The sequence below is a fragment of the Vigna radiata genome, chromosome 11 (assembly GCF_000741045.1).
Source record: "Vigna radiata var. radiata cultivar VC1973A chromosome 11, Vradiata_ver6, whole genome shotgun sequence".
Lineage (NCBI taxonomy): Eukaryota > Viridiplantae > Streptophyta > Magnoliopsida > Fabales > Fabaceae > Vigna > Vigna radiata.
Window position 1 is genome coordinate 19,344,928 of NC_028361.1, and position 26,151 is coordinate 19,371,078.

At 33.1% G+C, this 26,151-nt stretch overlaps 1 protein-coding gene and 1 pseudogene across 1 annotated transcript; both read right to left on the bottom strand.

Annotated features, from left to right (window-relative positions):
- Positions 1–1,944: 1,944 nt before the first annotated feature.
- On the bottom strand, positions 1,945–5,618 carry LOC106776874 (annotated as a pseudogene).
- A 10,803-nt stretch (positions 5,619–16,421) lies between these two features.
- LOC106777398 (putative clathrin assembly protein At2g01600) lies at positions 16,422–25,650 on the bottom strand. The gene is made up of 15 exons (XM_014664980.2): positions 25,438–25,650; positions 25,267–25,336; positions 25,067–25,164; positions 23,054–23,192; positions 20,369–20,496; positions 19,824–19,916; positions 19,640–19,690; positions 18,931–18,996; positions 18,780–18,845; positions 18,625–18,705; positions 18,458–18,538; positions 18,144–18,299; positions 17,985–18,066; positions 17,781–17,884; positions 16,422–16,881 (listed from the first exon to the last, which is right to left on the bottom strand). Exons 1-15 carry the CDS (start codon positions 25,525–25,527, stop codon positions 16,537–16,539), a joined length of 1,650 nt encoding a protein of 549 aa, XP_014520466.1. The 5' UTR covers positions 25,528–25,650; the 3' UTR covers positions 16,422–16,536.
- Positions 25,651–26,151: the final 501 nt, after the last annotated feature.

Consider the following 26,151-nt stretch of genomic DNA (forward strand, 5'->3'; position numbering starts at 1 on the left):
CGCCGACTGGGCTACAATTAATGTTGTTCACCTAATTCCCAGGCGCTTAGATGTGAGATAATCAAACACCGACGTCTATAGACGTCGATTTCTGGAGCAACCGACGCCCCATTTCATTTTAAATAGACCGCAAACTCTTATCGCCATTCAGTTTCTGATCGCGTCTTCATCTCTTCTCCTTTTTCTCTACTTCTCCTCTTCTTTTACTCGCTTGCGCACCTCTACTTTTTATCTCTTGCGGCATTGCATTGTGGTTTCTCATAACGTCATTGTCTTCGTCCTCTCCTTTTTCTCTCTTGCATCCGAGGTGCGTGGTTTTTTTTTATGCTTTACCGTTTAAACTTTCTTTAGTTTTTTATCGATTATCTTGTCGTTCAACTGATTAAAATTTGCTTTCTTTGTGTTGTGTTTTAGTGCAGTTTTGATCCTTTCTTTGGGTAACATAGTGTAACATTCTCCCTTTGCTTGTTTCCTCACAAGAAGAGTGGCGATCTTTTGAGTTTTCTATGGCTTCTGACCCAAAATGGAACTTGGGTCCTTGTCTAGTTCTCGTATCACCGTAATTTTTTTCCTTTGCGGTTGAATAATGGGAAGTAGTCATGGACCCAGGTTCGGTTTTGGGTTGAATGTCATAGAAGATTCAAAAGACGCAAGTTTTTTTTGTGGGGAAACTAGCGAGAGGAGAGTGTTACACAATGCTACCGAAAGTCTAGATCAAAACTGCAATAAAACACAACGCCGTTGTTAGAAGTCAGTTAGTGCATGGTCTGACGTCTATAAGGAACATAGACGTCGGTTAATGTCATTTACAACTTCTATATATTCATGTTGACGTCGGTTTAAGCATAGATGGACGTCTATATAGAGTAATTAGACGTCGGTGGGAGTATAAGCAGACGTCTATATAGACGTCGGTGGATATCGTTAACTAACGTCTATATAGACGTCGGTTCGGAGGAATTGCGACGTCCCATAGACGTTACCCGTATAGACGTCGGTTGTAAATGTGACGTTAAAAGCCCAAATTAACCGACGTTAAATAGCGTTTCTACACTAGTGTAATCATCAGTACAGTTTTTATCAATCAAATTCATTATATTATAAAAATAAATGAGTACATTCCTAAACAAGAATTTTAAAAGAGAAAATATTTTTTTAACAATTTTTTTTACAACTTTTTTTATAACTGTATGTGGTAATTTTTTTTTGATTAATCTTTTTCAAATATACAAATCAATCAAATAGTAATATATTGTTAAAAAATTATTAAAAAATATTATTAAAATATGTTCTTCTAAAAGTGTACAATTTAATCTTTAAAAGTATTATAACCTCTCAGTTGGTGAATTTGGAATTGTGAAAATATCTTTTCGATTAACCATTCCAAAATTCATAAAATACGTTCATATTAGGTGACTCAGAAAGGCTTCTGTACTATCTTTTTAAAATTGTCAAATTAGTTCATGAATTGCCTATTTTTAAAGTCATAAATTGCCTTCTGAATTAGGTGATTAAAAAATACGTTACATTTAATTCTATCTAGAATTTTGTAAAAGGACTTTTACATTGCACAATCTACGTTGATTCCAATGTAGTTATATTACTGGATAATACAATTAAGAACATTTATCATTATATCTATGCATTGTACTATACATTATGCAATTCTGTTTGATTTGGAAAGTATAATCGATAACAAAAAAAAAAATTAAATTTATTAAAAAACTGGGTACAACAAAGGGAGAATTTTAACAAAAGGTTGCCCTATAGCCTATAATAAAAAAAACTATTTCTAATAAAATACAATATCCATGAGACCTAACTTCAATAGATTAACATTATTTTTTATACAAAACTCTAAAATAAGTTAATAATCTTTCACCTTTATACTTAGTTATAATTTTTAAGTGTTATAATTTTTATCTAACATGAAACTTAGACTCGTACTTAAAATTCCAACGAACGAATGTATGATAGAGATTAACACTTACCTCTATCACAAGCTAACAAGTAACACTTTCACCACAAGTGAGTAAAGTGACTCACTCTTTCCCGCTTAGAAACAAAGAAAGGTCTACGATGAAATAATGCAAAAGGATGATAAAGAAAAAACCTGACAAAAAGTGTCCCTAATTCTGTCTGTCTAATGAAAAACATCTTGGATTCTGCCTCAGAATCTTAGTTGGATTTCTTCTGCTTTGCTAGCCTGGCCTTTACTCATAAAATACAAGTGCCAGGGTGGTTTCACCTTGCCATAGAAACAAATAATAATGCATATCATCAACCTTTTTCCATAAGGTAATGATGGACATTTCCCACAAAAGTTAGTTTTTTCCATGACCATTGTGTCAACTTGGCCATACCATGATTCTTCTCTTTCCATCAGTTACTTTCATTTGTCCATATCTATGTCGGGACAAAAGTTGTTCTTGTGTATGCATGCTTCATTTCCAACATAGCATAGATGTTATAGCTACGATTAGCAAGGCCACAATACATCAGTAAATGCTCTCTTAAATTATAAACCATATAATCTATTATATTCTAATGTATTGTCTCACCAATTATCTGTTTGGAATAACTAATTGAATTCTTACACAGCAGTGTCTCCAATGTTCATGATTCTGAGTTCCACATGATAAAAGATGCTGCAAAATTTCTTGGATAAGATCTAAATCCTTATCCCCTTTCCTCAAGGATATGATCCAGTGCTTTAAAAATCCTTTATCTGCCTCCAGCTTGGAATCTCTCATGAACATGATCCACCTTCACTTCTACTTTGAAAATTTTCTTCTCTAAGTAGATCTTTTCATCTGAACTATTATGCAAGGAAGTAAAATCTAAACCATTGCTCATGATCCCTTTTTCTGCTTCTGTGCCTGTTTCATCATAGAGTGGGAGAACCCTTTTGGCTTTTGTTCCACCATGGTGCTTACCATTTGCTAATCCATTTATCTGACCTATTTAACCATTATTGTCTTGTTGGTATGCATTTGCATTCTCTTCACAAATATGTTCTGATTTAATACCATCAAAATATTCTTCTTCATAATTCAAGATAACAAGCTTTTCTTGCAGCATCTTCAGGTGTTCTAGAATCACTAAACTCTCTTCCTCCAAATATATAACATCATCTTCGGAAGTGTTCTGGCTTCTGAACTCTTCTTCATGGCTATAAACAGCATTTTCTTGGCTTGTGTATTGACTCTTATCAATAGGTAATTCATGTTGATCACTATCTCTAGCATTGCTACAAGGAGGAGAAGTTCTGCTTCTTATGTTACTTTCTCTTGTTGGTACTATCATAGTTTCTCTAACCTCATATTCATGAACCTTTTTTCGATATATTTCAAGCTCCTTTTCTAGCTCAAGTTTCTCTTTCTCCCTCTTTATCAGAAGTTCATTCAAAAGCTGCAAAGCTTCCTGGTCATACTCACATCGTTCTTCCATCATTCTCTCATACTGCAAAGCTTCCATCCGCATTGCTGCTTTCTCTTCCTGAAGCCTATTTATCATTGCCATTGTTTGATTTGCAGCAATAGCAGATGCACTTCTCTCTTCTTCTAGTTCATCATATAGACTATTTAAGGCCTTCCTTTCAGCTTTCAGTGCTGATTTCAACTTCTCAATTGTCAAGTCACCACATTCTGTATCACAGATGGAACTTACTTCCAACGATACTTCTGTTTCCGATTCTTTTCTTTCAAGAAGTAGTAGCATCTTGTGTGGCTTATGTAGATTATCTGCAGAAAGAAATGGGTGTATCAGGAACTGTTTCTTCTTTCATCTCATTAAGCTCTAAAGATGATGCAAATGGTTATTTACAGTTGGCCATATTCATAACAAGTGACATTGGGTAAAATTCTGCAAATTCTTTATTACTCTTGAGGAAACCTCATTATATATTTTCAAATGAAAATGAAGGAAAATGGTAGAGCTTATGGATGAAACAATTGTTTGTTATGGACTTCTGGGAAAGAAGAAACACAGACAAGGCTTACCACTATCATCTTGGACAGTAAAAGTAGGTGTGCTACAAGATGAGATTTCTTGCACTTCTTCATTGAATTTCAGAATAAAATCTTGATTTTGAGTTGAGACTTCTTCTCGTAATTCATCATCGCGCATTAGTGTTGCATCTTCAAACACTGAAAGAAGAGAAAAATATTGGAACATTGTAATCTCAACCAAGAAAATAGAACAAAAATAAGACTAGAGATTGATGAACAAGAGATTAAAACCTTTTGGTACAACTGAACATAACTCCTCATCTCTTCCTTTCATATTTGCATCAACATTACCATTCATTCTTGACTCTTCAATCGTTGGAGCTAATTTCACCTCTTGACAGTTTTGCTCCAAATTTTCTTCTTCTACTATTGATTCTAATTTCTTACCTCTAATCCCATTGGTCTTGAATGCCTTTCTGCACTCTAGACTTGAAGACACTGACACAGTATGCAATGGAGTGTAACAATTCTCAATAACAGGCTCAGATTCAGCACTAGAATTTAAATCAAAATCCAAAATAACATCTTCATCTCCACCAAGCCCGTGATCCCCCACCTTATATCTAAGTTGATTTTGCCTTTCTGTGGCAAAGGAACTACCATATTCAACAGGAATCAAAAGGCAATCATTACCATCAATGAAAAATTCCAAATGTTTGGGTGGAACCAGTTCAGTGATCTCATTAGAGCAAGAAACTTGATGACTGGTCTCCTCACTGGGTTGATCATCCATTGGGACATTCAAAGTTTCCTCTCCAATTGGTTCTTCTTGCACAAAACAAATACTCACATCATCTTCCTCCTTTCCTCCTCTACATGAGCCCTCCGCAACATAAAAAACAATGTCGCTTCCCCTTTTCTCTACAGTGTTCTGTTCCTCTTCAAGAGGTTCAAGCACCACAAAATCATCTCTGCCATAATCTGAGTTATGATGGCCCTCATCAACCTCTGCCTCAACCTCACTTTCAGTAATCAAATTCTCTTTCTGGGTACAATCCAAAACCCTCGAAGAAGGCTTATCTCTGATCAGGTAAAACTTGCTAACAAAGTTGTCACCACAACAAGAACACCTCAAAGGCTCCATCCCATTTTGAAGTACCTTGTTATGATCATCAGCACCATGAGTCATACCCTTTTGCTGCATCCATGGAAAGTGGCCAAAACTCTGAGGCAAGTTCACAAACTCTGGCTGACACGAAGATGAGCAATTCTCACACATACTTTGTGGTTCAGCTAGTTTTCTGTGGTTCAAGCAGAAACCCAGCTTGGAAATCTCAAAAGCATGAGCTTCACACACAAGATCCCTGCAAGAACACTTGTTATTTTCAGGCTCTATGATGTGATGAATCCTTGTGCACCATATGCAGGGCCTTTTAAGACCAAAGTAATCCACAAACTTCATTATCAGATAAGAGAAGAGGGAATTTAGAAGAAGGAAGATGATCAGAATCCATTCAAGGATGGCATAGACAAGAACCACTGTGATTTTGTTGGTATTTCTATGCAACATGGTTGCAAACTTGTTGGTAGCCATGTACAAAGAAAAATTTTACTCAGAAGAAAAAGATTATCAATTTGTAACCTACGAATAGATACAGACAAAGAGATGATTTTAGAGAAAAATGTTATGAGAGAGAATTTCAAGACTAGATTGACAAAATTCAATTGGGTGTTATAGAATGTATGAGAGAATATAACATAGAGAGTAACAATGGTTTTATTTAGAGTGAGAAAGTAAATGAGTATTAATTTTCAATTTTTTTAAATCTTTTATAGAGGTTTAGTGATATGAGGTAATTGTATCTTATCTTATTCGGATTCATTATAATTTTATTTGTTGAGTTTTGATTTTTATATATATATTGTCACATCTTATTTAATGTTTATTTGACATAATTTCTCATTTGGGAAATATATATTTAATGTAAAATAGTTAGATGAAGATCAATATAAATACACACTTTAATAAATTTATTTTATCGAAATAAAGTTTATTTAATTTTAAAATGATCACACCTTTAATTAAGTTATTTTTGTTAGATTGAGTATTTATCTTGTTTAAGGGTTTATTTGATGGAATGTTAACTCAAAATCTGGATGTATTTTGTAGGAAGTACAAAACATCTGTTATATGTACAAACAATATTGTGTGGTTTATGAGAACCTTCTTTTATTCGAATATGTTAAGTCTTTATAATTGAGACGCTATATAAAGGGGTATTGGCACTACGGATCTCGATCAATCTACCTATCATATATGTTATATAAAATAATTTAAGTAAACATATTAATTGTTGTAAAATATTATTATTTTATTGCAATTGAAAGTTGTGTAACGTTAATATTTTATTAATTAACAACAGTGAAATCTTTAAGTGCTGAAACAGTCAAATTTTATGGGTTGAAACAGTCAACTTATCTGTTTTAATTTATTTTATTTATTTTATTCTTTCCTAACTCTATAAATAGAGAGCATTTTCCCATTCCAAATGACCTCATTCTTTCTCATTCTCTTCTCTTCTTAGCTTCATTCTTATTTCTCTCCTACAAATTATCCTGGGTATAAACTCTATTAGAGTAGAGTTTCTTGCTAGTTTTGTGATCCTCGAATACTTTCGAGAAGAGAAGTTCCTGTTGTATCCTGGGGACTTGCGCAACACACCGCGGATAAGTCCTTAAAGACAGTGATTTACACGCCTCAAGAAATTGCGGTTCGAGATTTTGTAAGCATTTTTCTAACATTAATAGCAAAATTTTATCTAAAAGTTTTGACATGGTGTGTAACAGTAAAATATAAAGAAAATAATTTTTCCACTTTGAAAGATCTTTCTTCCTTTTTAAATATAGATTTTTCTTCTTTTAAATATTTAATGGAATAAAATATTTAAAAGAAGAAAAAAAAAAGGGATTTTGATAAGTTAGTTTTTGAGGAACTAGTTGGTTGAGGGAAACAACAGTTTGAGTTCAATTGTGATTAGGACTTACGGAAACTTTCAAACCAGTAAAATCTGGTGTAGGAGGTTGTGAATGGTTGGTGAGTGTGTTTTTACATGTTTTTGGTCCAAACTTAGGATTTTAAGTAGTGAAATTGTGAGGAAAGGGTTGTGAATTGTTTTGGGGAGTTGGGAGTATATTATTAGACCTATTAGGACTTGTCTAGGCTTTTAAATGAGTAAAATCTAGTGTAGAACTGTTAGGGGTATCCTAGAGGGAGATCTTAGGAGCTTTTAGTCCAAATTAGAGGTTTTGCATGTTGAAAACTTCAAACATAAGGGTTGTGAGTAATCTAAGGTGTTGGGGTGTGCTAACAAGTGTAATTGGACTTGGTTAGGTAGTTGGTAAACTGATATGGGTGTTAGAAAGTGTAGAAATGAGTTTGGATAATTTAGATGGGTGAATTTGGTTTCAAGTGTTCATTTTGAGTTAGAGTGGTGTTTATAGAGGTTTTTCAATGTTTAGAAGGTCTTATGAACCATTAAAAGTTATGCAGTAAGTGCAGGAAGTGATCCAAAAAGAGTTCAATTCTATTGGTAGTGCCTGAGCGTCCAAACTGGGCACTAAGTGTCCCATTCTAGGGGCCAGGCCACTGAGCGCCAGAAAACAAAAGCCAAGGCGTTCAGTGCCAGCTTCTAGGCACCTTGGCACCACCGTGTGTGCTTCAATGATTATGTTTTAAGTGTTTTATGATAACTTATTTGGATTGTTAATGGTAGTTTAATGCATGATATATGTTGGTATTCAATGTGAATATGTATGGACATATGAAAGGATTCAAATGGTTTCACAATTGGTAAAGTTGGTTTCATGGAGAGACTTCTTGGTATGGTGCAAGTGTTGTCAGAATGAATCCAGGTAGCTTAGTCTTGGGGGCTTTCCTGACACTCTAATGGTTTTTCATTCTTAAGTAGAGAAGATTGACACATGTTGTGAAAGTAGTAGGAGGTCTTAGTCTCGGTGCTTCTAGTATGGCCTATGACGCGATACAAACTAACCTTGTGAGGGTGATAGGGTGAAACCCATTGGTAATGACTTTACTAAGCAATAGAGGTCATCACAAATGTATAAGCCGCTATAGCTCGACATTCATTCTAAGTTCAGACAATCGATTTAGGGCTTTGCATGCTAAGATGCTAGAGTTGATCTATATTATATATATGATTCTTATGTGAAATGTTTTAAAATATATGATGTATTGTTTTTTTAATATATCTTAACCTTTTGCTTATGATTTTGTGTGTATGTTTTTCCTTTGCTTTCTCTCTTTGCTATGATCATCTGACAAGTGTGAGTGGAAGGAGATAGGTCTTTTTAGAGAAAACGTTGGACGATCATGCTACAGATGCTTAGTTTGGTTAGAATAGTCCCTGTAGATAGTTTTGGCTATAGAGCTAGTTTATATATAAATCTTTATGATTGTTTTGAATGATTGTAAATATTACTTTATATTCTGTCTATAACTAATCTATTATATTAAACATGTGATGATTATTATATAATTAAATGTTATATTTTAAATGTTCCATTTAATACCATCAATAATTTATCTAGTGATACAAAAATTTAATTAAAATATTAGTAGCTAAATAATTTTATCTAAATTTTGAAATAATGGGTAGAACTAAAATATATAGATAAAAAGAATTATCTATTTTAACGTGTTAGATCTCTCTTCTTTTGTAGATTTAAAATCATTGATGATTTATCTATAGATAAATAAGTTAACTAAAAGTACTATTAGCTAAGAAAATAATATCTAAGGTTTGAAATAATGTATAGTAGTAAAATATATAGATAAAAATAGTTATCAATTTTTAAAGTGTTAGACCTCCTTCTATTAGAGATTTAAAGTTATCATTCATTTATCTATGGATAAAATAGTTTATGTTTAATTAGTAATTTTTTTCTTATATTTAAATTTATAATTATTTTTATATCTTTTTTTTATTAAGTTGAGTTTCTATATATTTTTTAAAAAATAGGGTCGAATTATTTTTATTTGTTAACAACTTGTAATAAATTAACGACAATAGTTAATAAAAACTATGATTTTTTTTTATCTTTAATCAATATAACGTGGTTACCAAATGAGAACAAATTAATTTTATTTAAAAATTATATAACTTAATTAAGTAAAACAAAAATAAATTAGAAATTTAAATGTAAATACTAAATTACTAATTAAGTCATGTATTGATAACTAAATAATTTTATCTAAGATTTGAAATGATGTATAGCAGTAAAAATATAAATAAAAAAAAAATTAACAATTTTAAAAGTATTAGATCTCTCTTATTTTAAAATTCAAAGTCATCACTGGTTTATCTGTAGATAAAATAATTTAACTAAAAGTAAGAGTAGCTAAATAATTTTATATAAATTTTGAAATAATGTGTAACAATAAAATATATAGATAAATAAATTTATCTAATTTTAGAGGGTTAATCTCTATTTTTTAAAGATTTAAAGTCATAATGAATCAACTAAAATTAAAATTAAAAGTATCAACAATACTTCTTTCCATATTATTAACTTTATATCTTCTTCAATGAAATGAGAAGGTAAATATATTATTTGTTGGAACAATTTTCCAATAACTTAGAAAAACAAGATGAACAACAATGTAGACTTGATATATTCTTCTAGGCGTGAAGACACACTTTTCTAAAAACAATATTTCGTCCCTTATAAGAGCGGAGGGGATCACAAAATCCGCTTTTGAGATACAAAAAAGAACAACAACGATGATACTCACTCTTAGTATTACTGTTAAACAAGAATATGATTCTCAAGAATTGATTTGTGTGTTAAGAGAATGACTGAATGAATTTCAGTAGAGCATATAATCCCTTTATATAGATGTTGATCAGGCATCAATGCAAGAGATACCAGATTCTGATTAGTTACATTTCTTCATGAATGATTGTAAGTTTTCATGAATAACAACTCTTCATGAATAATTGTAACTCTTCATGAATGGTAACTCTTCATGAATGATTGTAACTTTTCATGAATGTTAACTCTTCATGAATGGTAACTTTTCATGAATAATTGTAACTCTTCATGAATCTGAAAATTGTCTCTAATACTCTTAAATTCCAACAATCCTCCACCATTTGAGAGTATTGTATAATTACGTAACACAAAAATCAATTTAATAATTGCAATCTTACACATAAATGAAAGTGTACATAGACTTGAAGTTTCACTTAGTAGAATACACATTTCAGAAATTCGTATTTTATTGGTGTCGCAACGATTGAACCAACATAATACATAATGAATTCTTGAAGATAAATTACATATTCTTGTTATGCTTGACACAATAGGGCCATGCGTCCATATCTATTCATAAGTGAAACAAATTCATGCCCCCTTGACTTCTTGAAGGGGCCAAACTTCGCACTTACATAGGTTTATTTCTTAGGTAAACATGTTCCTGTGACTAAACATAAATTCAAGAAATCAATTAAGAATTAGTCAACCTCCTAAGCATCACAGATCTAAAGCACTCTTGAAACAATTATTTGTGCTTTCAATCATCAAATAAGATATTTAATCTTATTGAACTTAAGACTCAATGTCATATTAAGCGTTAAGTTAAGATTCCCTTACTTGTGATTAATCGTGGGCTCCATTCCTATTCCAATTGTCATTCTGGAAATGGAATCTTTAGCCAATGCCTTNGTAAATCCATCAGCCAAATTAAACTTTGTTCGTACGAAATCTACTGTAATAACTCCATCTTTGACGAGTCCTTGGATATAACTATGTCTCACACCAATATGTCTTGATTTGCCATTGTATACTTGACTATAAGCCTTTGCCAATGTTGCAGCATTATCACAATGTATTGCTATTTGTTAAACTCGCTTTTAGTCGCATCAAAGCCAACAAACTTGATTTCCCCACTAATGAAATATAGTGGTCAACCAAGGATCAATCCAAGGACTCATTGAAATTAAGTCTAAAGTGTAAACACTTGCCTCCTTTCCAAGCTTGCTCATGACGCTTTAATCTTCTCTTCATTGGACGGTCAACACTTGCCTCCTTTCCAAGCCCTCCGATCATCTCCACGTCATCTTTTCTAGTCAGCTCCGGTCAAGGTCCGGTCAGGGGCTCAAGCTTCTTCTTCCTTTCTCGCCTTGCTTTTTCTGTGTCGCGCAAGAGCCCTAGCTCATGGGTTCTCTCCTTTTCCTCCAAATGATTTTCTCGGGCAGCTTTGCAAATGGAAATGAGGGGAAGAAACCCCTGCACAGTAGTGATGCACCAGACGACGCCGTTCCACTTAATTGGAACCAAACTCAGCTTCAGACCTCAAAACGACAGCGTTCCAGTGTCTCGGCCCAATTATAGCAGCAATGTTTTTATTAGAATCTGCAGGCCTTATCCTCCCAATTCCAATGGCTCAATGTAGTGGCAGCAGAGTCAAACCATCAACGGTCAAACACTCTTCATCCCTTAACCCAATTAAATTTCAGCAACAGTCCAATTGTAAACACATTCCCTGCACAGAAAATATATGTAACCAAATCAACCCAATCAACATTTTCATCTAAGCCCAATCTGATCCAAATAAAAAAGAATGAATTAAAGGGTTAAAATGCAATTAAGAAGAAAAATTTTGTAATTAAAACCTAATTAAAACAAAACATTTTTATTAAAAGAATTTCAGAAAAATACTAATTTTCTAATTATTTACGGAAAACTAAAAAATACTCCTAAAAACCTATTTTTAACTACAATTTTATAAAACTACAATTTTGAACAAAAATCCTAAAAGTAGCCTAATTTTAAAGAATTAAAAAGAAAAAGAAACTAAGAAAGACTTCTAAGACTAGAAAAAGATGCAAAAATAGAGAGTTATCACTATTGGTGATATTGGTTTTGGTAACAATGGTATTTCGAACATGAGATTCCTCAACCATTCGGCTTCCTTTCCTGCCGAGGCTAGAGCTATAAATTCTGAAGTCATAGTGGAATCTGTAATGCAAGTTTGTTTCTTGGACGACCAAGAAATCGCACCTCCCCCAAGGAGGAAAATCCAACCACTAGTTGAAGAATGATCTTTTGCATTTGTAATCCAACTTGCATCAGAATATCCTTCAAAAACTGAAGGATAACCACTATATGTGAATCCATAAGTAATAGTTTTCTTTAAATACTTAAGTACTCGACGTACTGCTTGCCAATGTGATAGACTAGGGTTACTGGTGTATCTACTCAATTTGCTCACCGCAAAAGCAATATCTGGCCTTGTACTTGTCATTGCATACATTAAACATCCTATTACCCTTGCATATTCGAGTTGTGAAACTGCTTTACCACCATTAGGTAATATCTTTAAACTAGGGTCCATAGGAGTTGAAGCAAGAGAGCATTCATAATTGTTGAATTTCTTGAGTACTTTCTCAATGTAATGAGATTAAGACAAAAATAATTTCTCATTTTCTCTCTTAATCTTTATACCCAATAGAACATCTGCTTCTCCCATATCCTTCATAGAGAAATAAGATGATAGAAATGTTTTGGTCAAATTAACTTGATCTGAATTTGTTCCAAAAATTAGCATATAAGCAGATTATGGCACCATTACCGTTGTCATCAGATTTGCTATCCACACACTTGTCTGAGTTATTTATCTTGAAACCATTTGATAACACAACATCATCAAACTTTTGGTGCCATTGTTTTGGCGCTTGTTTCAACCCATACAAGGATTTAATCAATTTACATACCTTGTGTTCTTGGTTTTTTTTATAACCTTCTGTCATATAAACTTCTTCTTCTAATTCTCCATTCAAGAACGCTGTCTTGACATCCAGTTGATGAATTACAAGTTTATGAATTGCTGCAAGAGCAATCAATAGCCTTATAGTGGAGATTCTAGCCACTGGTGCATATGTATCGAAATAATCGATTCCTGGTTTTTGTCTAAAACCTTGTGCCACTAAACGTGCCTTGAACTTATCAATAGTTCCACTAGCCTTCATTTTCCTTTTGAAAATCCATTTACATCCTATTGGCTTACACTTAGGAGGTAAGTCAACTAAGATCCATTTGTTATTTCCTAGGATAGATTCCATCTCATCATTAATTGCTTCTTTCCAGAAGGTTGCATCTTGAGACCTTATGGCCTCTTGATATGTCAATGGATCTTCTTCTATATTATAACAATATGAGAACTTTGTTAAGATACCATCTCTTGTACCTTCAACTAAATATACATGAAAATCTAAGCCAAAATCTAAGGTCCTATTTTTTCTTTCTGCTACACCATTTTGTTGTGGTGTATATGCTGTAGTTGTTTCATGTATAATACCCATAGATTGAAAATAAATTGTATCATAATATTCACCACCTTTATCCGTTCTCAATCTTTTAACTTTAACACTTAGTTGTAACTCTACTTCATTTTTATAAACTTTAAATTTTTCTAGGGCTTCATCCTTAGAAAACAAAAGATAAACATAACAATAACGAGAATGATCATCAATGAATGCTATTAAATATTTCTTATTTCCTAATGAAGGTGTATTATGGAAATCACATAAGTCACTATGCACTAATTCAAGCAATGTTGAATTTCGTTCAATATTTGGAAAAGGATTTCTTGTTATTTTTTTCAACATACATGTTCTACATTTCTCTATGTTCAAATCAAAAGGAGGAATTAAATCAAATATAGACATTGAATATAATTTTCTATAATTAACATGCCCAAGACGAAAATGCCATAAAGAAGAATCATGATTCACAACATAAACAGAGTCTTTCACATCATTTATTACACTTAGTTTGAACATATTATTACAAAGATATCCTAGTCCAACAAATACACCACCCTTGGATAATATGAATTTATCAGATTCAAATACCAATTTAAATCCCAATGGATTCAAGATTATTCTAGACACTAAATTTCTTCTTAATTCTGGAGCATATAATACATCTCTTAAAACAAGTGATTTTCCAGAACTAAGTAATAATTCTACTTGTCCAACACGAGGACTTTAGCCATAGAATCATTTCCCATGTAAAGAACTTCTCCATTGTAATCTTCTTTAAAAGTTTTGAATAGACAACGATCTTTAAAAACATGTCTTGAAGCTCCTGAATCGATCCACCATGAATCATCAGTCTGTACACAAAAGACTTCAGAAACCATCTCCACAAAATTCAAAACAGAATTATGTGCAATTTGTGTACAATTACCTTTTTTCGGTTGGCCTTGGCTAGACTCGCCTTGACCTTGTTTACCGCCATTCTTAGCCATCTTCCTTTTCCAGATTGTGCAATCCCTCTTTAAATGACCAGGCTTGCCGCATTCCCAACAATTGGCTTGTTGACTTTCTTTACCAAATTTTGGCCTTTTGTTCATCTTTCTTTTATAAAAATTATGAGGCCTTTTCTTGTTATCTGGTATTCTTTTTCCTTTTCCATCTTCCACCATATTAACAGTAGAAGAATTAAGATGATTGGAATCCTTTTGACCATCTTGCAGACGGATCCCTTTTTCTATCCGAAGATGAGCAGCCAATTGTTCAACATTCATATCATCTTTATTATGTTTTAGAGAATTTCTAACATCTTTCCAATTTGGTGGTAGTTTGTCAATTATAGAAGAAACAATAAACGTCTCATCCATTGCAATATTATTTTGCTTGAAACTTCCTAGGATTCTTTGGATTTCATGAAATTGTTCCATTATTGGTCTAGCATCAATCATTTTGTAATTATTAAAATTATTAACCAGGAATTTCTTGCTTGATTCATCTTCAGAAATGTATTTGCTTTCAAGTTGATCCCAAAGTTCTTTTGTAGAATCCACATATTGATATATGTCAAATAAAGGATCAGACATGCCGTTTAGAATATGACCACGACAGACATAATCATCATTCTCCGATTTTTTCCTTCTTCGTTGTTCTTCCAATGTCTCGGTTTCGCTTTCTTTGGGTTAGGGAGAACTTAGAACATATGCCATGTTTAGTGCCGAGAGAAGGAAATGCATCTTCTTTTGCCATCGTCAGAAACCAACGCCTTCAAACTTGTCTAATTTGTGAAAGTTTGCAGACATCTCACGGATTGTTGTCATCTTAGAAAAGATATTGCTTTTAGAGTGTTGGAACAATTTTCCAATAACTTAAGGAAACAAGATGAACAACAATGTAGACTTGATATATTCTTCTAGGCATGAATACACACTTTCCTAAAAGCAATATTTCGTCCCTTATAAGAGTGGAGGGGATCACGAAATCCGCTTTTGAGATACAAAGAAGAACAACAACGATGATACTCACTCTTAGTATTACCGTTAAACAAGAATATGATTCTCAAGAATTGATTTGTGTGTTAAGAGAATGACTGAAGGAATTTCAGTAGAGCACAAAATCCCTTTATATAGATGTTGATCAGGCATCAATCCAAGAGATACCAGATTCTGATTAGTTACATTTCTTCATGAATGATTGTAAGTTTTCATGAATAGCAACTCTTCATGAATAATTGTAACTATTGTAACTCTTCATGAATGGTAACTTTTCATGAATAATTGTAACTCTTCATTAATATGAAAATTGTCTCTAATACTCTTAAATTCCAACATTATTTCTTTAACATTTGATTAGTTTTATTGAATACTAGAATGACAACATAAAAACTCAACTAAAATAAAATGATAAAAAGATGAACAAAATAAAACTATCTTGAAAAAAAAAACTTTAAAAGTTAAAAATATGTCTAATGTCTAAGTTTTTCTTCCACTAAAGAATTGAAAAAGAAAAAGGAATTTATTTTAATGTGTCTTACTAAAAAACATTATTATAGTAAGAAAGATAAACAAAAAAGTAAATTTTGTCTAATGTGAAACTTTTCTTTTCACATTTTCCTATCTCAATATTTTGATAAAATTATTTAATTTTTTATTATTTGCCATCGTGTTGCTTATTTTTCTCGTTAATGTAATTATTGGCTTTGTTACTACATCTTCTTGATTTTAATTGGTATGTATTTTTTTTTTCATATCCACACTCTCTTCTTCTAATATTTCTCGTACAAAATGGTAACATATACTTGTGTTTGTAGAATAAAAGACACTATTTCTTGCCATGTGTAAGCGAATTAGACCATCACAATATACAACAAACTTTTAATATTTGTACTTGAGTCACTCCATTAACCTTTAAACACAAAAGGAAGATGAATGATATATTAGGTATTAGAAGAGGGTGGTGTGCATCAGTGAAAACGATCACAACCCCAAGTTGTTCCTCCTCAATTTCCTAATACTACTAAAAAAGATATGTAAAAATAATGTGTCAAAAGTCTAGATGTATACAATCTCTATTCAAGAAATGTATGTGAACATTGAAAACGTATGCATGTACGAATTTGAATGGAGATTTAACCAGAAAAAAATAAAATCCAACCATTGTCTTATTATATAAAATGATTGACATTGTGACCTTATTATCTTAAACATTTCATCCTACAAAGCTTTACATTGAATCCCTGAAATAATGTGTTCCTATATCATGTCAGTGCTTCCAAATGGATTGTTATTATGAACGTGAGAAACATGATGCACAGGAAATGCCCCATATCCTGCATCCTCGAAAGGATTTGCTGGGCTCATCAACATCTGCTGCTGCAGAGGCTGATATGGTTGGTAATGACCGTAAAGATTTATACGCTGTTGAGAAATTGTTGCAATTTGTACGTTGGGTGGGAGAGGGGTGCTAGTTGACAAAACAAAAGGATCTTGAACTTCAAATGGATTTGGAGCTGGCACTCCAAAAACAGATTGTTGTGGATATCTATATGCTCCTTGATCATATGAACTGTTCAGGGTGAGAGAATTCAGCCTACCAGCCTGATAATCAGTGAAAAAAAAAAGATAAACACAGCTGCTAATCATTTATATTAAACAATCTAGCATGTGAATAACCAAAAAGTTAACTCTTGATTTTGCTTAATAATCATAAAAAGAAGTTGCACAAATCGGAAACACTAATCTGGTGTCCTAAAAAGCGGGATCGCCTGCAAATCACTAAACAAACTAATCAATGTGACGTTGAGTAGTACAAAGACTGGGCGACCTTAAGAAAAGAGAAAACAATGTGTAACATGATAAATATGGTGTTATGCAATAAAAGATAAAGAGCAGATTTAAACAAGCTTCATGCTCGAATTATGTAAAGCATACTCCTCTTGCCAGTAATTTATATTTATGTCTTCTGAAACAGCACTACAAATCCTATATATCACAAAGATAAGCAAGGAGCAGCATACACTATACTTCCGCAATACATCACATTTGACTCCAAATAATAATTTCCTGAACGTTTCATCCAATGATCCAAACTGCTGAATCATGAAACACCATAAGTTGATCAATCATGATGAATGCTTGTTTTTTTTCTTAATTTTATTTTAATATTCAACAGTATAAAATTAAAAAAAGAAAATAGTAGTTTAAAAACCATATGATGCATTAATCTTGCAAGCCAATAATAGAATACGAAGTAATTTTTAACTATCTCAAATCTCCTGCCTGTGGTCTAAAATAGATCCAGTTCAAAATCCAACATCCAACTGAATTTAGTGAACGGTATCAATTGCATTATTTTCACTTTATACTAAGGCAATGAATTCTATGCCCATGTTTAGTATCTGATTATTTCTGAGAATAATTTGAAGAAAAGAAAAAGCTTAGGAAGCTAGTAAAATTTAAGGGGAAATAAACACAGTAAAAAGGTAAGAACGACCTACCAATTGTGTCTCATTGACTGAAGAGATAGTTGTACTTGGAGGGGAGACCAAAGCAAGCTCCCATCCGGTTGGATCAAAATCTCTGGCAGGATCAGCTCGTGAATCTAATGCGGTAATTCATATGTATGCACAAAACAGTCGTACATATTATCTACCAAACCTCACTAAATTGTAGAATTTTGAAAGCTTATAAACAAAGCTCACCAATTTCGGTAGGGACTATGACTAGGGCATGAGCGTTTCTTTCTTCTATCAAGGATGTTTCAGATGTACTGTCATTCAACCCCTGCAACCATGATAAAGAATGAAGAAGTTGAAGAAAAACATAATCTGAAATAACTGAACCTTCGATTAATGTTTCACCAGCAAGTCTCCAATTTCAAAATAGTTGTGAGACGGTGGAGGAGGAGCAAGCTCAGAATTTGAGACAACATCATCAACAGGCACTGAGGGCTCCTGTTCTTGAGATAATTTATCGTATTCTAGTGTGGGAACATCATCTGGTCTGTAAGTCAGTAACTGTTGATAAAGAAGAGCATTAGTGACCCGGAATCTAATCCAAAAGCTCAATCTAACGGAAAATAATGCATTGATGTCTGAAATCTATTAATAAAAAATGCCAATGATAAAGAAACCCTGACAATTATTCCTTTATAAACAATGAATTATGTACTCACTAATGGCTCACTTGAAACTGCAAGCAGTCGAGGTGCATCCTTTATGTAGTCTTCCATGGTAACAAGAAATGATACTGGAGGCTGAAAACATCAAAATGTAAGCAGTGAGAAAAATTAAAATGAAAGAGAACTTGTTACACTAAATTGGTGCAATAACAGATATATACCTCTCTTAAGACAGGAAACTGAAAATTCCTAGCAATTTCCAATCTTTTGCATATTTCATAGAAATCAGAGAGACTTTCTGCCTGTAATCACCAGGCATCTCAATACAAGCATCATGGAAAAATATATTACAAAAGCAGAGTGGCATACAAATAACCTGCTGGCCAGCACGTTTATAGACATCAAAGGCTTTGATAGCTTCATGCCTTGGCATCTCAAAAAACTACAAGGAAACAAAAAATTATCACTTGCCAGTGTTTTATAGATCTTATTTAATCAATAGCATAGGTTGATGTATGTCCGTTTACCTTATCAACAAGATTGATAATGCCGTCGTTAATAGCACAGTAAATTTTAAAGCTCTCTTTTAGAACCTAAAATGATCATAAGAAGCACATCAATAGCAAAACTAACCGATTCCAAATCCATCTAATAAATGAATCTTTAAAAGTATTTAACTTCAATATAACCGAACAAATGTTTCAAATGAAAGATATAAACACAAGAGTGTGATCAGTGAAATTAAGAGAATCTACAACTACAAATGAGCCATCATTACAAAAAAATTCTCACTATAACAGTTGTCCCTTTACTGAAAGGATGTATTAGATGAAGATTATTGAAAATCAGTCCACATTACCAGGGAACATGGAGAAGGATTTTACCAGTACCACCATTTTTCAAGGAAGCAGTAAATAGTTTAGATATGTGTCTGTTTTTCCTGTTAATTCTTGAATTTCATAGCCCAACAATTTGTAGTTTTCCATTGTTGTCATCCACATAAACAAAAACCAAAGGAAAGTGTTCCATAACTTCGAAGATCAAGTGATCAACCAAATTATGCATCAGTCAACTGCACAATAGTATATCATAATTTTCCCCAAGCTATGGCGATATAAGAGTACTGATAGAAATCTATTATAAATGTCACACCTAGAAAATTGCTCTTAGAAACACACTAATTTTATTTCTAGTTGATTTGAAAGTTCTAAATGAATATCTTGACACAATACATACCAGGGCCAGAGCATATTGTATCACATAGCTGCTAACAGCTGCTCCTTCTGGCTGAAAAGTCGCAGCAAAATTGGTTAGCCATTATTTAAAAATGAATACAATACTGATAGAACAATTTTGGAAGAAAGATAGGGAGTGAATATAGAAAAAGGATAATGAATCTCCACAGGGTTCAGAATATTACACGGCAACCAACAAGGCAATAGAGAAGCTGCTGCAAAGCAGGCAATTGCTCCAATAGCTCCTCACCATTCAAATCCCTTGTCCTGCTATAGCCCTGCTTGGAGCATGGCAAGAAAACTTCACAAAAATAGTTCAAATAAAATGAAAGCACACATTTCAGAAATTATGAAAACTATTCAAAATTGAATTTTGACCACCACAAGGTTAGTAGCCCCCTCGCTATAGACAAGGCGTTATTCTGAATTTTTCATATTTTCTCATTGATTACTATGATTCTGGCTCTTCTCTCCTTTGTATTCCCCATCCCTGTCCTCTCTTCTTTCAATTCTCACTTTTCAATTCTATCTTAATAGGTTTGTTCTTATTTTAATAGGTACTGCAGCCTCCTTTCCCTAAAACCATTCACTAAATCAGGGTAACAGGATAAAGGCAGAAACATCATTTGCTATTTTCTATCTATTTCCATTTGTGTAACAGGATAAAATTACCTTGCCACTCACTTAATTGCAATAAATCTCTTATTTTATCTAAGAGAGCGAAAATTACCTTGTCTTGACCAGCAACAGGCTTAGGTAGACGCTCAACTTCAATATCATACTTCAGAATCGAGAAACATTCAAGTCTTTCTTCCAAGTATAATGCATAAGTACGAACCCAGGCAGAACAATCCCAAGCTGCAAGCAAATGACATCTCAAAGTCATAATATGCAACTAAGTTACTGAAACAAAAACACAAATCTAAGATAATTTGTTAAAGCTTCAACCCTAGTTAAAAAGGATTAAACTGATCTATAGGTCCCAATAATATTTAAGAATTTCCAATAAGGCATTTATAATTTGTAAGTTGTTAATTGGGTCTGTAAATTTCAAATGTTCTAGTCGGATTGGATCCCATCTGTAGTTCTGCTAAAGAACTTTTAACGGTATGCTGAATCCAAGAAACCATTTGAAATTTCGTAAAACAAAAGGAACCAATTATAAATTGACTAGATCCTCAATGTTTAAAAGTTTTCTAATTGGGTCATCAGATCTAGCTTACCATTAGAAATTTCTAATGACAACAATAAGGAACTTAAAGTAAATGACCAACTTTCCCAAAAGCTTGAACTCTATTGTACAACTCAAACACCCTGTCACCTAAGAGCCATTTGGGATTGAACTGTGAACAATGCACAGGATAAGCCCACATGTTAAAATATAACTTTCTATTTATACAAAGTAGTTTAGGCTAGTTGGATCGTCCTGGAGACTCACCAAAGTCAGGAGAGATCCTAAGTTTCAAAGAGTGCACACTACGGCATTTACACATTAACCACCTACAAATAGCTAGAAAATATCACACAATATGTTGATAGTATCAAAATTACCTAGTGTGTATCTCATACGATCTCTAAATAGTGATTTCATGTTTTACTATATTTCTCTTGGTTCTTTATTATAGTTAATTAGGACTAGAAGTCTAGTACTAATGTAAATATAACAAAGGATCATAGTACCCAACGTCTTTTTTTTTTCTCTTTCCCACCTTCCCTGACTAAACCCTATATTTTGAACAGGAATTAGAGAGGTTCCATTCTTTGCAACCTGTCCTGCTACTATTCAACTACCCAGTTCTCTCTGGTTTATTCTATTTCACCGAACTTCACCCTGTAGCAACTGTATTCTGCTTCCCTGTTAAACGAGGACAAATTCCAACTTCTCAAACCCTATATTTTCTTCTAAGTCCGACATCACCTTGTCTGTCCTTTCATGTCTATCAGCAGCAGCTTGCTTTCACTGTCAGATATTTCACAGGCTTACACGTACCATCTGAAGATTCTACCCCAACACCCACACATCTCCTTTTAGCCGTGTATAAGAGTGCATCCATTAATCTTTCCGACGGTTACCTGTCTCAGTTCTGATCTGATCTCACCCTTTCCAATAGGACTTCTTTATCTAGCACCATCTCTCCTTTTGCAGTTGCTGATTCGGGTTTGTACATCCTTGTTGTGGTACATGGTAATGTGTTTCCCCATTTTCTGACCACCTCACTCCAAATGTCATCCCTAGTCATTCATTCCACTCTCTAGTCAAATTCAGCCCCCCTTTCCCTGTTCAGTAACCTGTGGCTGCTTGGCTCATGGGCTGGTGATCATATCTGAGGGATTCTCCTTTTTCTGTGGATTTGGTATGATTTCCCCTTCCTTCACAATCTTCGCGGCAGTTACCTCTACTTGATAATTGGTCCTCCTGATTATTATCTGGTTCTCTTACAAAACAAACATAGCATTGTGGAGGGGTAGAGTGAAAGGCATTTACCATGCCATACTTTTCCCACAAATGAACTATGCTAGTGGTGATTTCCCCTCCTACTGACAATCTTTTGGTGGTTCCTCCTTTCCCATGGATTACACTAGTGGCGACTTTCTCTCAACAATCATTCCAAACAACTATGCTTCATACCACCCCAAATTTAATTTTCCGATTTCTCTGTTTGAAGCTCTGAAATTCGGCTTCTTGAATAAGTTCCGGTGTTTACTGCTGTTTCCCGACAACTATGGCAGATTCCATGCAATTGACTGGCAGTTTACTGGTGATTTAAAACCAGGAAATTCATAGTGTAGCTGCCGGACATTTAAAGCAGCAACGTCTTTTCAGTTATGTATTTGTAACTTTTTAAATCTATTATTTTCTCTTTAATTAAGATTGATGTATGTCTCGCATTTAAGCTGTATTTATAAGATCATTCTCTTGAAGAAACACAGTTTTGCATACACTATGTGAGTTTACATAAATAAGAATTAATCTCTTGTATTTTTATATCACCTCAATATACACAATATCCTCGACACCACACAGTTAGAAAGGCAACCGTACCATGTAGTCGCCTAAGGTTGTTATTCAAAATGAGAGACAACTTAAGTTATTATTCAAGCTCCTACGAAATGTGAGATTATTCAAAAGCTTTAGTGAATCTTGCTAAGATAAGCTAATGATATAGTTTATTTTGATAAACTTCTCTGTTACGAGTATTGAAATGTACTAAAGGAGTTTATAGGAAGGTTAAAAGCTTCCAGGTGGATGGCTTATGAATGATTTTACATTTAATAGACCTAATTAGAAATTTCGTAAACTCTATGGGCCCAATTACAGGCTTTAATACATGGAGATCAAATAAAAAACTTCAAGACTGTAAAGGGACCAATAGATAAATTAAACCTAGTAATATGAAGACAGTTAAAAATTAACCTTTTGGACTAGAATCGTCTCTGAATTTAGAAAGTTGGAGTATGCGCCTCCTCTGTGCGAAATTAAGAAATTCTTCTCTAAGAGTAGGATCACCCTCTCTCAATAACCTATGAATTACGATTAATGTTTTCAGTGCCACCTGTTAACAAGACCAAAAGAATTGAAATATAAGGGTACTTAACCATCAGAAGGTTATAAGCTATATAACTAGACTAAAGCAACCAACTACTGAAAGTTATGTAAGAAAAAAACATATATATAAATTCATAAGAACAATATTGCAAAGCACAAACTCAAAACCAATTAGACAAATTATCTATTTGACCCAGCGAGTAAACGTATACTAGATATTATGAGGTTATCAAGAATTCAAAGCTCCAGTAAAAAGAAAAAAAAAAATTTACATCACAATAGTTCAAATTTGACGCAAAATTCAATTGATTTTGAATTTCACAACTACAACTACATCATGAAAAGGAAGGTGGTCACCTTTACAACCCTAGAAAGAAGAGTGATGTTATGCAAAATGATATGACTCCTCATCACAAAATGGGACACATCTTAGATCAAGGTCCACTAAAAAAAATTCTCCTGAAAGTTTTCTCCAATCTTCCTCCGCCCTATATTATTAATAGGGCTATCATCTATTTCCCACTATAGCCTTTGTTGAAACTGTTCAGATCCCAAGTTTATGGACGTCAATGAATATTTAAACTGACTCCTAAGTAATGTAGAATTATTGGATGAACACCAATCGAGTTCTAAGGGGAATGAGGGTTCATCCCCAATAGAAGGCTTAAGGGAATGATTAAGCATAAATGTTCTAATCCCAAGTAATTTGACTGGTATTATTAGGATAAATTACTGTGCATCCGAGAATAAAAGGAGTATTTAAATTGTTTTGGGTCTCTACTACTAAGTGATCTAAGACAAATTATCTCCTTCAAAGGCAACACTTACTTTCTTCTAAGAAAATTCATTTCCGATCTTTTATTGTGTCTTTCACATCTCGGAAATCTCATCTCTGCTATCTTTAAGTTCTGCTCCTTTGGTACTTTACATCACAACCCTCAAATACCACAAAGTACTGCCCTAATTCTTGTCTGGTAAAAGATCTCGTGTACACAATCTAAAAATCATGCCTGCTGCATTTCGCCAATTTATCTACATAGTTTGAATCCCGAGCAGCACATGTTTCCCTTAGTCAATCAAATTCACCTTTTAAGAATCTTAGATGCCTCTAACATCCGCATAACACTCTATGCATCCTCATACATAACGTCACTACATTCCGAGCACAAAAGGCAAACTGATTTTACTGACCCCTCCTTAGATAAAATCGCGTCTGATGTTGTACAGAAAAAGAAAAAGAGATAGAGAACTGAACTCTACAATGCTCAAAACTCACTTAGCTTGAAAATCCATACTGACTTCCTTTTTCCATTATTGTTTAAGATTTCACAACTATAATCTGTATCAGTATCTCAGTAGGAGTCAACAATACTCAAAGAAAAAGCATAACTTCCAAATATTCACTTTTAATTAAAAAAGCCTCACATTCACTTCACATCATGTAACAGCCACAATTGTAAAGAGATGGCAAAATTTTCACAGCGAGCAACAACTTCAAATTAAAAAAAAAAAATGAAATGCAACAACCAAATTTCACGTTCCCATAAGTAATGAAAATACTCGTAACAAAATGTTTTGAACACACTCACTGATTGAAATTTATGGAAAATCACAAAATTTTGGTACTTCTTTAATGAATTTCCTAGCTAATTTTGAGGGTATTTTATTCAATGAAAGAGAATACAACTACTTCAGGAAAAATATCTTAGAAAGGGTGCTCTTTACACTTTACACATCAGCATCTCTGCGGGATACAATCAATAACTCTCAAATAAAAAAACACCATACATGGTTATTTTTAAAAAGAAAAAACACCATGATCAAATCATTTCACGTCGTAATAACATTCAAATCACAAAATAATAAAAAATAAAAAAATACCGTCCAGTTTCGGGTCTTCGCCAACCGTCGCGAAAGTGCATGAATGCAGCAAGCAACGTCAGCTCTAGGCCGTACAGAAGAAGTTGCGAGCAAAATTTCTACAAGGAATGCAGTTTCACCAGTTTAGAATAAACAAATAAACAAAAAATAAAATAAAAGCCACAAAATAATAAAATGAACAATTATTACGAGTGACGCACTGCGAAGGTGTCTCTCTTTGGGAGGACACTCGATGTGGTTGGTTGCTTTGACTACGGCAACTTCCAACTCCTGATAACATGAACAAAAAACGATCAATTAAAAAATTCAATGACATTGGATATAAGAATGAATGAATAAACGAAAATGAAATTGAAATTGCGAGATGATACCGCATAATCGCTATTGACATGAGCGAGACCAACTTTGGTAGTGTCTTTGAGAGCGCCATAGGCTTTTCTCCAACTCTGAAGAGTGGCCATGAATGACTGTGTTTGAAGGAATGAATGTAGAAAGTGAAGAAATTCGTGTCAGTTAAATAATGAAAAAAAAAAATTAATAACTGAAAGTGAAAGTTTGTTGGTCTATGGAATGTTGCTTTCCGCATGAGCGAGGAGTTTTGTTCTTTGGCTACCCTCACTGGCCGTGCTATCATTATTTTAATTATTAATTAATAGCTTAATTACGGGATACTTCTCACTTCGCTGAAGTTGATTTCCACTTTCCTATAGTATCCTAATATTTCAAAAATTGTTTCAATTAAGTTTTCTTTCAAAACAAAAAATTATATCACCCGTAGTATTATATTCTTAATTTTAATTTTATTTTATATATGTTTTTTTATTTAATTTAATATATATTTTTTTCAAATAAAACAATATTCTTCTTCTTTTGATTAAGACAAAATTTATTATTTATAAATGTTATACTATATTTTCACTAAAAATGATTTTTTAATCTGTTTCATTATATGTTATTAATATTTTTTTAATCATGACTTTAACTGGTATATTTTAATTAAACCTAAATATTAATATTATATTTATGTAAATAATAAATTTAACATGCACCTACCAGTAATAATACATTATAAATAATATATTAAC